At 53.4% G+C, this 15,037-nt stretch overlaps 4 protein-coding genes across 4 annotated transcripts; 3 read left to right on the top strand and 1 right to left on the bottom strand.

Moving 5' to 3' along the window:
* Positions 1 to 2,563: 2,563 nt before the first annotated feature.
* Positions 2,564 to 2,956, bottom strand: CABS01_08025 (uncharacterized protein; the record flags this gene model as incomplete). The annotated part of the gene is made up of 1 exon (XM_060541387.1): positions 2,564 to 2,956. The coding sequence occupies one exon, from the start codon at positions 2,954 to 2,956 to the stop codon at positions 2,564 to 2,566; it is 393 nt and encodes a 130-aa protein (XP_060402191.1).
* A 4,525-nt stretch (positions 2,957 to 7,481) lies between these two features.
* Positions 7,482 to 9,877, top strand: CABS01_08024 (uncharacterized protein; the record flags this gene model as incomplete). The annotated part of the gene is made up of 4 exons (XM_060541386.1): positions 7,482 to 7,521; positions 7,668 to 8,110; positions 8,426 to 8,670; positions 8,803 to 9,877. 4 exons carry the CDS (start codon positions 7,482 to 7,484, stop codon positions 9,875 to 9,877), a joined length of 1,803 nt encoding a protein of 600 aa, XP_060402190.1.
* A 2,885-nt stretch (positions 9,878 to 12,762) lies between these two features.
* Positions 12,763 to 12,936, top strand: CABS01_08023 (uncharacterized protein; the record flags this gene model as incomplete). Its single annotated transcript, XM_060541385.1, has 1 exon — positions 12,763 to 12,936. One exon carries the CDS (start codon positions 12,763 to 12,765, stop codon positions 12,934 to 12,936), a length of 174 nt encoding a protein of 57 aa, XP_060402189.1.
* A 1,174-nt stretch (positions 12,937 to 14,110) lies between these two features.
* On the top strand, positions 14,111 to 14,662 carry CABS01_08022 (uncharacterized protein; the record flags this gene model as incomplete). Its single annotated transcript, XM_060541384.1, has 2 exons — positions 14,111 to 14,137; positions 14,222 to 14,662. The coding sequence occupies 2 exons, from the start codon at positions 14,111 to 14,113 to the stop codon at positions 14,660 to 14,662; spliced, it is 468 nt and encodes a 155-aa protein (XP_060402188.1).
* Between the last annotated feature and the right edge of the window lie 375 nt (positions 14,663 to 15,037).

The raw sequence follows: 15,037 nt of genomic DNA, 5'->3' as shown, positions 1-15,037 counted from the left end.
GAACAACATTATCTACTTCCCAAGATTTCCTGGTTTCCTTGCTCACTTGAAGTCATCTGATACTCGTAACCGCCTACTGGCTTCTTGCATTACCACATAGCACAACCTTGGTACAACTAAGCTGCAAGTCAAAGACTCTCAGACTTGTAGGTGCGTACCAGGTTCGTGTTCGCCCTCGAGGCACATAGTTCGGATACCTTCAGATGTAGAGTAACTAGAGTTGGGCATACCAGTTAACTTTCTCATCCGTTCACATTAACCAGACCCTTGAGAATTGCTTATTAGATCATTTCCCCTCCTGACCTAAATAGTCACTTACACAAAAAACACATTCCAACGGCGTACAGATTCGGAAAGAAAATAAGCTTTTAGAATACCGAAAATGTGAATTGAAATGTGTTCTCGATCACAGCAAGACGGTATGTTCAATATAGGGAAATACATTAATTTCATACCGCAAAACCCTTCGATGGGACGATTCAATGACCCAGCCTTCTGACGTTCGCCTTTCTCAGATATGATGTACTCAGATTGATGTCATTCAAAGACCACGGAGATCAACCCGATCAATCATATCGATAGACCAAATCAAAGTCCTCATAAGTGGAAAACACCAACATTTCGAATTAATAATCTCCGTAACCCCCCCCCCCCCCCCCCCCCCCCCCCCCACCCCCCCCCCAAACACACACCCCCCCCCCCCCCCCCCCCCCCCCCCCCCCCCCCCCACCCCACCCCACCCCGCCCTCCCCCCCCCCCCCCCCCCCCCCCCCCCCCCACAACGCACCCCTCTATCCCTCCCCCCCCCCCCCCCCCCCCCATGACTCTTGACACCTCCTGAACAAACATCACAATTCCGCCCCGGTCCCCCCCGCCCCCGCAACCTCTAGTCCACCCAAAATGGCGATTCCAGCAGCCGATCTACACCCCTCCGCCAAAGGCAGATCTTTTCTCTTTTCCTCAGCGGTTGCACTTTACTCGTGACCCGGAAGGGCGTCACGGATGGGCAGTACACAGTACCCAAAGTCCACGCTGGTCAATGCGGTGACCAGCTCCAGAGGGACATTGATGGCCGTACTCGCGCACATCACCCCTCCTCACTCGTGCTTCACGCCCCGCGGCGGGCTTGCCTGATACCCTCTTGCTCGCTCGGAACTCATTCACTCTGCCGATACCACCAGGATGAGGGCTGGCACTCACTCCGAGATCCAGATATACCTGCGCCCACCAGTCTGGCGCTGAGTGCGGGCGCGCGTCGGCGGCACAGCACGAAGAGAAAAGGGCATGATTCCCCCCTGTGACTTCACCATGCCATCATCGAACCCTCCCTACTTTGTCACCAAATTTGAAGACGTGTTCATATCATGAAGGCGAATGAAAGAAAAAATGCGCTCAATGGTTGATAGTGATTGTGAACCGCATAATGCGAAGTTGAAGTCTATATTCGTCCACGGCCACCCGGGCGTCTTGCCCCATTGCACAGCATTTTGCGTGTGCAAAGGTTCCGCGATGCCTTGCAATTACATGCCTTAGATATCAAGGTGGTCCACGACTCAGGCCGTGCTTCAGCCACTCACCACAGAGCGACAAGAAGATGTAACGAGAGGGCCGTACCCGCCTGCCGTGAAGTACTCCGGCAGCTGGGACGAATATGCACTCAAGCTGTGCGCCCCTGGCTGCTGATCAGCATTGTCAGGCAGCGGCATGGGGCAGCGCCTCCTGTGATCTGAAGCGTAGGCCCTCGAAGCTTTCCAATCGCATGAAAAGTCTAGGATATTGCAGTGCCTTCCTTGACTTCAAGTCCTGTTTAAAGGTAGTCCGCGATTTTCAGCCCAACCACCAGAGCCTAAACTGTGGATCTCTGAGCCTGTGTAAGTTGGAGCCCAACCGGTGGATGAATGCGAGTAGGTAGAGCCTGCGCATTGTAATATCAAATTGAACATTCAAATGACATGGCGTCTAACTTCAAGTCGATCTTCAGACTATGATCCTTCAAGGCCTCGAAGCAGCAGATGAAACTTGAGTATCTTTGTTGCAGATATCGAGCCAGATTATGGATGCTACGTCCAGGCCCGTATCAGGAACCCGTTGGTCAGGAAACCCCAATGCTGATCTAAAGATCCTAGCAAGGTGCATTTTCCGGGGTGAGAAACAAGATGGCCCAGCCCGCCCTGACTATAATGACTTCATAGTGGACATTGCAGCCTCGGAATTTGTGGAAACTCACTTGTCTGCAGTGTTGTTCCAAAAGGTGCCGGGGCAAACGGTCCTATGGCTGAAGAGTTCTGCAACCCGCCGCAAATGGGTTCGGAGAGACTGCCGCAAAGGATGGTCTCGCGACGTCAGGATATACGTTGCCGCGGCTCAAGGAGGCAAGCGCCCGACTGGCTCGTCAACGTTGTGATTAAACGTCCACACTATTGTCGTGTTGCCATCCAAACGGTCGACTCAGGAGATGGTTCAAGGCCGTTTATTTCGAGACGCCGGTGGCCAATGGCGATGGAGTGATGATGTGACGTGCCACGTGCCCGATTGCAGCATTGTGCAGTCCGTCCTGCGGTCGCTATTCTGCCACAGGCGTGGGGGCAAAAGGCATGACGTCAAAGGGGTGTTTCGCATCACTTTGGAGGTTTGGAGCGAGGCACATGAACGCAGCTGTATTGTCTCTTCGTAATTTCAACGCGCGTTTACAACGTCCAACCTGCAGAGTTAGCAACAAGTAGGCTGCGCCAAGGGGTATGCCTGTCCATGCGTCATGACGATCATCTCGGGACGGCGTTGGGCGCGCCGGGATGGTGAGCCCCATCTCGCTCTGATGATCGTGAATGCAGCATGTTCCACCAGCGACAGTCTCAAGGAGCAGGGCGGACCATGTAGCCGATTTGGGTTGTCTGAGTTTGACTTTGTAAGTCGCGTCAAGCGAGCTGAATAACAGGCGCGTCGTTGTTCTCATCATATCTCGAGCCTTGAATACTCGGCATTAGGTTTGTATTAGGAACCCCCGTGGACTGCAATGTTGATCCCTTGGAACGCTCACTCTTCTATGATGTTTGCGCGTAGCTGTTACCTAAGCCAAAGCTGATGAGAAGCCACGTCCGACGACGAGGATTCGCCGAGACTTGTTGCTATCGAGTTAAGTTGTTGGGCCCATTGAATCCAATGCTGGCTTACCCGTCGCGAGATGTGTCGCAGTGTAAACTGACCTCTGTTTGCCATACTCCCGAGGTATGTGTGGCTGAGAAAGCACAGCAGTTCGACTGGGATGGGACGAGATGTGGCTGGTACTGCAGGAAAGGGCTAGGAATCTAATTCGGCCAAAGCCGCGCCAAACGTGGAGAGGTAAAATGTATGAATGACGACAGAATATGGCTCGTGCAGAGAAGTGGTCTGGACCAGTCCATTCGGCGCTCTGGCTTCAGGCCTTCTTGTTCTCGCCGTTTGCGGGTTTGTGATGCCACAAGCGCAATGAAGATATCTTTGGCTAGAGCGTCGAGTTTAGGATTAGTGAGATAACCTAACAAGTCTGTCAGGCTAGCTGAGGAGAAGCACGAGCTTTCCAGTGTCAAGTACGAGAGCTGAACGAGGTGTTGATGATGCCATACTCCCATCTGCCCTGCCTATGGTTGACCAATGAGTGCCAACACCGTCAGGGAAGCAGTTGAGCCTCAGTCTGAACATAGCAGACAGCTTATCACGATTCGTCGATAGCGAGCCATGTTGTCATATCACTGCTCGCACATGAGGCAGGCAGGTACCGGTAGGTATCTTGATTATCCTCATAGAAATGGGGCGGTACACACCGAGCTCGCGACTGAGACTCCCGCGTCGCGTGGATGACGGACGGGAGGCCGGGTGGTGTATCTGACTAGCCGATTTCCCGCATATCAATGAGAAATGGGTTGCCATAATCCCTAGGTACCTAGTTAGAGGAGGTAGGCTCAGTGACTGCGTAAGGAAAAGCGTCGTCAGTGAAATGACAGTGGCGTGTGTGGCTTGCGCATCGTCGCCCATCCTCATCTCGGAGGCATATGGTTACCTAGTCGCGGGGTGACTCGGTGTGTGGATCCAGCGTGATATATGATTGGCTCAATCGGTAAACAGAACGGGCAATGCAAGCGGTACGGTGCGACAGTGACCCAGTGATGCGGGAAGATGCGAAGCGGAGACGAGACCAAGTAGCCTCAAATGGAGAATTGGCTGGAATCTAAGACAGGCTGGCGGTGTATCAGCGAGCAAATTCGACTACATGAATGGTGGAGGAGGAAGAGAGAGAAAAGTAGCGGCGGACCCCTGCAAAAGACATTGATGGTTGACGATGGTGACGATAATTTGGGAGTGAGCTTTTGGTGTTGCAGGTCAGACTGAGCGAGTGAGTAAGTAAGGTACTCTCCATGCTGAACGCTGGAGGGAGTACCCCCGGAGAGGAATGAATCATGGGCCCTGACTGCCCATGCCTTAATCTGGCCGGTGGCCTCAGGCAAAATGGCCGAATCCATATTTACCCCCCAATGATGCATCAGGGCGTCTGGTCCCAAAGATGCTATCCCTGCCAGAAGCGGGTATGACGATGAGGCAGACGTCATAATGGGGGCCCCACGCCATCCAAGCGAGTGGAACAGGCTCCGATCCTGGATGGGCACCATGGGACGGGTTGGATCACAGCCATGGGTTCAAGGTTGACCACGCCAACCGGGCCCTGCTTCTGGAGTCCTGGCACCTGGTTCTTCTGCGCCTGGGACTGGCAAGCCTGGCGTGTCGTGCGTGTCTGGCTGCAACCGGGTGCCCAAATCATGGAATTGGGAAACGTGGCGGCGGGAGGGCAGACGGGAAAATGTGAGTTTTGCATCTTGGATTCGCGCCCTCGTCTGACCCCAGCCCTTGTTCGGCCGGGGGCCATGGTGTATGATTGACCCAGATAGAGATGGGGGCAGCAGTGAGCTGTCGGATGTTTGTAGATGGTATTGCCAACTTTGAGAGTTCTTGAATGATGGATACCGGCTGATTGCCGTGATTGTGTCCGTATGTGTCTCTGAGTGACTGTCAATTCTGCCAGTATATACACAGTGCCATGTCATGCATCATCCCAACTTAACGTCGCAAGTGGCCGACTCTAGCGTGTCCAGCGCCCCTGAACTCTGGTTCCTTGGCGCCGACGTAGCGTCGTTCGTGGTCGAGACACAGTTGGAGTCTGTTTGTCGAACTGTGTGTCTCTGTGTGCCGATTCTTGTCTTCAGTGCTGTGTCATCACTCGCCTGAACCTTGCCATCATAGAGAACATGGCTCAGCGTAGCAAATGTGCTGATTGTACTGTATATACCTAGTGAATCCCGCGGACAATCGACGAAAGAATCGGTGGGAGGCTTCTTGATGCCCCTTGCTGGGCACTTGCCATTCCCCTGTCCCATCTGAATCGCAATCTTGGATCTGGCGCTCCGTACATGGCGAATGGGTCCGGGGTTGGGATGGTGAGAGGGACGTTTTGAAACGAGTCGATTGGTTTGACTGCAAACATCATGAGAGTTGAGCTGAGAAGCTTAGATAAGATGTCTCCTCCTCCCAGTCGACGGCAGGCAGGAAGCAAGGAAGATGATGGATGGAACACCTCTGGAATGATTAGAAATCCCCGGGTACCTCCAGTGTACATGAGGTATCGGCGAAATCGACGCCGGCAGCAACGGAGAGCGCGTTGAGGAAAGTGTCTTTCATGATGCTGGCCGGAAAGGGAGAGAAGCCAAAGTAGCTCCTTCCCCCGTAGGAGGCGCTCTGCCTGGCCTTCGTCGAGCATGGCAGGAATCCAGGACGTATCGAGGCGCCTTCCCCAAGCCATGCACGGTTACCTCAAGGCGCGTACGGAGTATACCTTTCGGTCTCAGGTACCTCCAGGTAAGGTACATCTACACTGGCCAAGTACCAGGAAGCACCCCGCCTTGGCTCCTGCTGCTTTTTCTTCTTCTTTTCTTTGACGAGCAAAACACCACACAAAACAATCTCGCCGAGGAGAGAATATCTGGGAAGGAAGCAAATGACTACCTTGCTTAGATACTTGTTTCATTGCGCTTTCCCAACCATATATCCATCACATCTGTCTATCTGTGTATTCTGTGCATTCAATCATCGTCCAGACGAAAGGTAAACTGACTGCAACGGGGAGACACATGATGAGGGAAGCACGAGAAGAGGAAAAAAGAAGCACCTCCACGGGTGCCGTTGATGACTGATGCTCTTACCTTTTCTTTCCCTCAGCCTCTCACCTGACAAACCTCGGGTCGCTCTTCCTCTTGCACCTCCCGTCGCTACACTGATTCACGCTCGGCTGGTTCACCGAGGGTTCCAAAATAAAAGTAAGGCCCATCGACCTTTTACATCATCATCATCATCATCATCACCTTGCGCATCTATAGCTCCGACCGCAGCCTGTCTTTGCACACTGTCCAACTTGCGCGACCTTTCACACGCCCTCACTCCCGGCCTCTCACACACCTCGCTGGGCGAACAGCTACCTCATCTGACACTTGTCCACCAAACCTCTGTCATCATCATCGCTCAAATCCAGTCAACCGGGCCAGTCTACTGTCCAGTACGGTAGTCAGCCCGTCTCTGCGTGCCACTTCCGAAGACCAGGACGGAGCAACGCACACTCCCCCCTCTGCACTCTAGTGTCCTCGCCCACCCCAGAAATTCCAAGTCTTTGACTTCTCCCAACTTGTCGCACGGTACGTGCCGCAAAGTACCTCTACCCTGTTCGCACACCACACTACCTTACGAAGGAGGTACCTTGCCTACCTACAGCGACTACTGGCAGAACACGCCGTCATCGTCTACCATTCTTCTTCGCCTGGCCCTGTCAACCTGAACCCAACCAACACCCCTCCCCGGCTCCAAATCCATACCTATTTCCCTCTTTCTACCTTGCTTTGGTGCGGCCCCTAGCGCCGTCTGCCCTTTTTCGCCCTTCCCTTTCGCTTGGTCCCCCGGCCTCTTCTAACCAAGACAAACGTGCTGCTGCTGCTGCCCGTCTTCCCGCCCGATCTCCAGCTGCCTGCTCCTCCAACTTCCGTCATCCGAGTCCACGTTGCCCCTCCGCCAACATCACCAACGCTCGCCGCAGTCCACAAATTCCTCTTCCTCGCAACAATTTCTCCCTTTCAGCCGCTGATTCCCCCTTCCCCCATTCACAAAGAAACAACCTTGCACCCGCTTCTGTCGACTCCGACATTTCCTCACTTCTCTCTTCTCGTGATACAACAATCCATTCCAACTTTGCCCAGGATTCAAAGTACCGCATCGCCCACCGAGCATATTCCCACGACTCGTGCTTTGCCGTCTCCGCATTACCAATCACACTCAAACATCGAACGTCCCCTCAACACGGGGCAGGTCGACCGATTCAGCCGCCGATTACTGCGACGTGTGCTGCGTAAACCTAACTTTGCGAATAACCTCACATAACGTCGTCCTCCGTAGCGGCCCAATCTAGCATCATGTCGACGATACAGCAGCTTAAGAACTTTATCCGACACGGTATGATGTCCCCTCTCTTCCCTTGCCTCGTCGGCGCACTGGGTTCTTTCACGATTCGAGCTGTTTGCTCATGTCGTGCCCCGATTCTCCTTGGCGACTTGAACGCTCTCGTTGGCTACCAATTTGCTGACGCTATATATGTGTAGGAAAGCAAGCTCGAGCGAACAACGATGAGCCGGCAGCCAAGCAGTCCCCGCCGCCTAAGGCGCATGTAGGCGTATCAGAGCCTGCGTATGCCGCCGCACCACCTGCTCAGGCGATTCCCGAGGCGTACTCAGTTGCTGGCGATGGCCAGAACCGCGTCGCTCAGGCAAACCACGCAGCCGCCCACGCCGCCGAGCCGAACCAGTACAAGACGTCCAAGGCCGGCAAGAACATCGATAACACACACTTGGCCAAGCTTGTGGCCGAGGAGAACGAGAGCAGGAGTAAATTCCCGAGATATCCCGGCTTGGAGAGATGGGAATTGGTCGAAAAGATGGGCGACGGTGCCTTCAGCAACGTCTACCGCGCGCGCGATACTACTGGCGAGCACCCCGGCGAGTGTGCCATCAAGGTCGTTCGCAAGTATGAAATGAACAGTATGCAGGTGAGTTATTGCTTGGGTGGTTACGGCCGCGACCATGATTTTCTCGCTTTTTGTTCGCTGCGTTGTTGTTTTTGATTTGAGCCTTTTGGAGCATTCCCATACCAACCGAGGGTCGTGATTAGGGAAACAAGCATTTACATCCGGACTTAAAGAAGGTCCCCAAGGCTGCAGAGGTGCGAAAACTTTCTATATTTCATTTGTCTACTATTCGGGCCATTCTCACTTTTCGACACTTTCATGTTGTTCTACAGTCACTGTTATTTCGAGGATGGCCTTCCATTTGCTTGACGGACACGTTTGCTGACCTCAGCGTAGAGAGCAAACATCTTGAAAGAGGTCCAAATCATGCGACAGCTTGATCACCCGAACATCATCAAGTTGATTGATTTTTCCGAATCCCGGCAATATTACTACATCATTTTGGAGTTGGCGCCTGGTGGCGAGCTTTTCCACCAGATTGTTCGCCTCACGTACTTCAGCGAGGAACTTTCGAGGCACGTCATTGTGCAGGTTGCGCAGGCTTTGGAGTACTTGCACGAGGAGAGGGGCGTAGTTCATCGGTAAGTACGACACAGTTTGCTTGTCACCAGCCCACACCGATGAGATCGAGGCAGTGAGTGGTGGGAGCGCCGACTATGCATCGTTCCGTGACGTCATTCGGTCGTTCAGTTGACTAACGTGCAATGTCCCAGTGATATCAAGCCTGAAAACATCCTCTTCAGCCCGATCCCGGTCATTCCGTCCAAGAACCCCAAGCCTAAGCAGCCTGGCGATGAAGACAAGGTTGATGAGGGCGACTTCATCCCAGGCGTTGGTGCGGGTGGCATTGGCCAAATCAAGATCGCCGATTTTGGCCTGTCCAAGATCGTGTGGGATAACCAAACCATGACGCCCTGCGGCACTGTCGGATACACAGCTCCCGAAATTGTCAAGGATGAGCGCTACTCGAAGTCGGTCGACATGTGGGCATTGGGTTGTGTCCTCTACACGCTGCTTTGCGGTTTTCCTCCTTTCTACGACGAAAGCATCGAGGTGTTGACGGAGAAGGTTGCCAAGGGCCAGTACACTTTCTTGTCCCCTTGGTGGGATGATATTTCCAAATCTGCCCAAGACCTCATTTCCCACCTTCTCACCGTGGATCCTGAGAAGAGATACACCATCACTGAATTCCTCGCCCACCCTTGGATCAAGGGCTCTGGCCCAACGCCTCGTGACGAGAAGAAGACGCAGCCCGATATGCTGCGCGCGTTCGATGCCAACAGAATCAACGATGGCGACCGTCGCTACGACTTCCGTTCCCCCGGTGCGGTCAACTTGCGTGAAGTGTTTGACGTCGGATACGCTGTTCACAGGCAAGAGGAAGAGGCCAAGCGCCGGAAGCAAGTTGGCACCAAGGGCGGTGTTCCCGCTCGCTTCCTCAACAACCTTAACGAGGAATCAGAGGATGAAGATGCGGAAATGGCCGAGAACAAGGAGGCTGAATACGTCCACAAGCCATCGCAGGCGACACAAGCACTCGAGCAGAGCATGCGTAATGCCCAGATCAAGGATCAGCAAGAACATCGCGGACGCGAGCGTGAGCGTCAAGCGCCTGCAGCTAACGAGAAGGGTTACGGCCAACACTCGGCAACTGTCACGGCTGCAGCTCGCCAACAGGTTAGAGACCGCAACAGACAGAAGGGTGCCTTTGAGCTCAGCCTTGACGGCGCCACATTGTTGGGAAGACGAAACAAGCAACCTCTCGCGGCAAGAGCTGGCGGCGCATAGGAGCCCCGTACTCCAAGCTGCACTCCTCCCGGGAGTGAGGTCGAACTTGTGCGAAGCCCCAGCGCTACGAAGTAGACCTAGAAGGTGGCACTATGAACAGACCGTTGTGAAATTTCAGGCGTAAGGGTTACAGGGATGGCATATCTTGGTCGAGTGGCCGAGGACACTAGCGCAAATCATGATACGAACGTCGTGGATATCCAGGTTGTGTCTGTCAAAGTAGGGTTTTGTTTGTGATTTGTGTTTTCCGGGGAGGATTAGTTACGACACGTATCTCTATTATGCGGCATTATACATACATAGGCTCGGAGTTCATTGGCAACTGGGACCATAGTTTCTCATTGCGTAAACAATGAATGAGATTTGCAATTCAATTTTCATTTCAACTTTCAAAGATATCTCGTCCACTCGAGTGATGGTTTGGTAATGCGCTGTCTATACGTCCAGGGGATTCGCGGCAACCACATGGTCGAGTTATCAGACAATTTGGGTTCGTTGGATGCTTTTCACAACCTTTCGTGGCATCAAAAATACCATCTTCGTCCTCGTTCTCGTATATTGCCCCCCATGGCCTACAACACAACCGACCCGAAGGTTGATGGCTTGGGCCCACTCGAACGGGCACACTATGTCTCCGATAATCATCAATCCCAAGTATCCAGTGTTCCCCAAAGGCCATCAGCGCAAGGTCAAACCATGGTGACCTATACCGGGGCAGCAGCGTGGTCTCCCTCCGGGAAGGGGTGGACTCATGTCTAGCAGAGCAGGTACGGGGCGGGCGGGGCGGGCGGGGCGGGCGGGGCGGCTGCTTTGTTCCTCGGGTTAGGTTGCTTCAGTATACCTGACAGATGCAGCTGTGGTCATGATAGGGAGGTACGTGACTGCACGGGCAAAAGTAAGTAGTACTTTCCCGTCGTGGCAGGTGGCATTCGGGTAATCATTGGGATGTTTTTCTGTGTTCCTGACGAAGAGGGCCGTTGCGGTCTGTGATGTTCTTTTCGATACTTAAATCGAAAACACTGCTGCTTGCTTGACTTCTTTTTCTGAGACCACTGGTGACTGGCCCCCGAGTTTCCGACTTCATCTCGTCCTCATCATACTAACTGCGACAGCTTCTTCTTCTTCTTCTTCTTCTTGTCGATGGAGTCTTTGCTTGGCGGCGAGCCATTCCTCGTGATTGTCCGACCCGGTTGTCGAATACTCTCTCCCTGGTATGATGGTGCTGTAAGGTTCCTCAAGTCGTCAAGGACTCAGACCTAGAGGATGTTCTGATGAGGGGCCAAGGAGGATGTCGGAGCGAAAAATGAGCGAAGTATAATTACCGTGTCGGAATTTTCTTCTAGCGTGCGTATAAGCTGATCCTGTCGCAGTTGTCTCCCCTATTGTAATTGCCGTCGTCATCGTGGTCGTCGGGGGTGCTGTGTTGTTCCCCACGATGTCTGTTGTCCGCAATTGTGATTTGGATCGGTCTGGCTCAGGGCAGCTTCGCAACTTCAACACCAGGTCGTCAAGTTCCAGAACGCGTCACCGCATCAGATCAGTAATCTCAAGCACCAGGCCCACAGCAGATCTTGCAGTGTGCCCTTCTTCTAGCTCCAGAGACAAAAAAGGTGATGGCCGATGGCCAGGACGGCACAGGCGCCTTCGACTATACTCCATCGACCCAGGACCATTCACAGCGATGTTGAGCCGCCGAGACAGGATTCGCCAAGACGGCAGCCCTCACCCATGACCGAATCTTTGCGAAGAGGATAGAAAAGGTCAGCGGGACGGCCCGCTCACGGGATTCGATCCGGCGGGAGCGGAGCTCACCGCGTTTCTTGATGGGGAGGAGGGGTCGCTCGTGAGACCAGGGTCGGATCGGATCTAAGGGTCACGATCTCGGAGAGGCGCTTGCCTGCGGCCCCAGATGGCGCAATTATGGGGACCTTGGCGCGATGGCCGATGAATTGCGCAACGACAGCTCATCGAAGAGGCTCGGACTTTGACCGTATGCTTGGGATGACGAACAATTTGCGATCAAAATTGAGTCTTTGGCTTTCGAGAGAGCAATTTCGAGCCTGACGAACACCGTACTCAGAACTATCAAGAGTTCCACCTTGCAATGCCCTTGACCTTGCCTGGTTTCAAGTAATCGATTGAAGCTTAACGGGATCAAGGGGGAAAGGCCATATCGACAACAACCTTTCGAGACAGTTGTGTTCTCACGAATCTGACTTGACCACGCCATCTTAGTCTTCGAGGCCCAAGCCTACGACACGAGTTGAACAAACGCGTGGGCTTGCGATGTGGTGCCATATCATTCAATAAAAACGTGTCGGTATCAACTCTTCTGCTTTGAGAGATCCTTTCGAACATTTCGCGTCGTCGGTCGCGTTTCTAAAGTGTGTTTGAGTTGGCAATTAGCTTTTGGTCCTCAATCCAATCAACGGCAACTCGTCTAGTTTGGCTCAAAAGAGTATACTGTATCGGCTTTTTTCCTCTCGAATATACTTAACGATTGCAATCTGCAATGCCACGTCTTCCATTTCGAGCTATTAGCAGCAAAGAATCAATTTGATCTGGTTGACTTTAGCGTATCAGAAAATCGGATTGTGCCAATTTCCATTCTTGTTGGAGTGCAAACGGCAAAATGCAACACAAAAAGCAGAACTGTGGCCAGACGGTGTCGACATAGTCACAACCCAAACTTGATACAGATACGGACAATAGACCTTTCAGCCAGACTGCCAGCTTCAAGGGACCTTCATTCAATATTTCGTCATTTGGTCAGACCATTCTGTCAAGTACAGAGATGTCAGAGACGTTGCCGACTGCAACTCGGTGTTGAGAACCTTGATGGCCTGCATTGATAAGGCCATTTTGGGAGTGTCTCAGGAACCCGGATGGCCAACCTTGATGGCCCAGCATCTGACACAAAATCAGTCTCCGCCATCGCTAATCCGCCAACCATCACCCGCGATGTTGCTGGAATTGAGCAAGATAGCCAGCGCATCCTCGAACTATGGACAGGTCAGGCGGCAGGCCACAGCATGTCGACGACTCGCAACGGATGCTGATGGACCGGGTGTTTTGATGAGCCAATTTTTCCCAGCCAGTTCGCACTACCCTTCCCACCGGGGGAATGCCGTTTCTCCCTTCCACCGCCAATCTGAGGCCCCTGAGATAGAGAGATGGTTGAAGGCATAAAAGGGGCCGCTCATCCTATCTTCCTCGTCGCGACCCCTTTCATTGTCATCTCTTCATTCGAGTGCCCGCAACACCGTCAAGTTGGCCGCTTTGAGGGCCGAAGCAAATCGACCAAGATATGCGACAACAGCCAAGTTCAGAAGGCTGAATGGAGAGAATGGGAAGACAGAGAAAACCCGCACACTGTATCGATCAGTCAGACTCTACTCCTCGCCTCTCCTGACGTCTGATGTTTACCTCTCGGGTCCCGGCTCAACTTCAGGCAGGGCACGGCGCCTTTGAGAACCCCCACGGTAGGGAGCCACGGCCTCTCCTTTTTGTTCCTTCTCCTTGTCCATACCTCTCGCCTGTCTCGCTTCATTTCCCCTCTCACCGGTCTCTTGACTCTCTTCACCTCGAGCTCGGAGTGATTGGCCGATTGGGTAACCTGCTCCATCACGAGTTGCCCAGCGTCGCCGTCGGCCAATCTCGATGATTGGACAACCCACGCCTTTTAGCTAAGAGGTATTATCGCTCTTCTCTCTTTACGGAACGTCCGATAGGGATTTTACTGGGATTGTCTTCCCCTGGCAAGGTTCTTTTGAATCTCCTCTAAGCGGCGGAGCCGAGGTAGAGCTGAGGTTTAGGCAAAGGCCTATAGTCTCACTGGTGAGACTCCATCACTGAGTTGTCTTCGATGACTTGCTTTCCTGAGGCTTTTCACCATGCTTTGATGATGGATGGCGAGGTCATCTGGCGTTGGACAAGTCTGTCGTCTGTCGATTCTCTCGTCTTTTTCTGTCTGTTGTTTTCCGTCTTTCACTCGAGGCTGCCTAGTAAGCAGACGGATCCCACTTGGGTAGACAGCTAGTCCCAACTCTGGCCAATACGGGATGGCTGCGTCGCATCACCTGAAGACTTTGGTGCGGGATGGTACAAACTCTGTTTTGCGCGGGTGCCGCCGCCAAGCGCATCACAAGCAGATTTCCTTCTCTGTCGTCCTACATACATTGTCATGCATACACAGACGGATTCACACCAATACGCACCCAACCACGACGAGCAATGCCGCCGTCGCCTTTCCTCAGTCTGGTGCCGTGCCCCAGAGGCGTCCACTCTCATAGCTCTTCACTCCAAAGCAGCCTTTCTTAACACATCCGATAATCCACAATCCAGACCGGCTCTGCCCACCCTCCCACGCTGTTCCTAGCCCGAACGTTTGACCGAAGATGGGCGGGGCTACCCTCATCGGGCACTTCTCATCCACTCACCATTGACGATCCTTCCAAGCCCGCCTACAGCATCGCATTCACACGACCACGGCAGCCATGCACGCTCCATTCTGCCGCCCTGTTCGCCATATCGAACTGTCGTGCGTGGATGCCCAGCCTGCCACACTTGACCCAATCACAAGAGCCCGGCGCCCCGTCGTCGGGTGGGACCCCCAGCCCGAACGTGGCACCCTGCTCCGTGTTACCAGCCGACCACACGTCTCAAAGCTTGCACAGCTCTGCACCCGTAGATTCGGTCCCAGACCCCGCTCCTCAACGGTGCCAGTCCACCTTCTCCAAGCCGCAAGGAGCTACTATGGATCCAACCATGGGAATACCAGCCTGATGCGGTATCACACAACCGCCATGTCATCTCTCTGCCTCCAACAGAGCTTGCGCGGTATTCGCGGTCTACACTACGGAGCACTTATCCGATCCTCCAGGGATAGACATGTCCCTTCTCCGAGGACTCCCGCGTCTTCCACGTAATCGCGAATGAAATCGCGCTTCCTCGTCCGATAGCCGCCTGATGTCTGGCTGACTGATACGTGGGGGACATGCCTCCGAGATGGCTATATAAACCCAGACCAGCTCTGGTGGAAAAGGAGATTTCTTCTTCATCCGACTCATCAGCTTCAAACACCAGACTCACAACAAACAAACACTCAAGCCTTTTCGCTTCCACCACTAAACTATCAAAATGGCCCCCTGGTGAGTGAAC

The sequence above is a fragment of the Colletotrichum abscissum genome, assembly GCF_030869225.1.
Source record: "Colletotrichum abscissum strain IMI 504890 chromosome Unknown Scaffold_18.1, whole genome shotgun sequence".
In the NCBI taxonomy this organism is placed as follows: Eukaryota; Fungi; Ascomycota; class Sordariomycetes; order Glomerellales; family Glomerellaceae; genus Colletotrichum; species Colletotrichum abscissum.
Note: the sequence above shows the minus strand (reverse complement) of the source record. Positions and strands in the feature narration are given on the sequence as shown.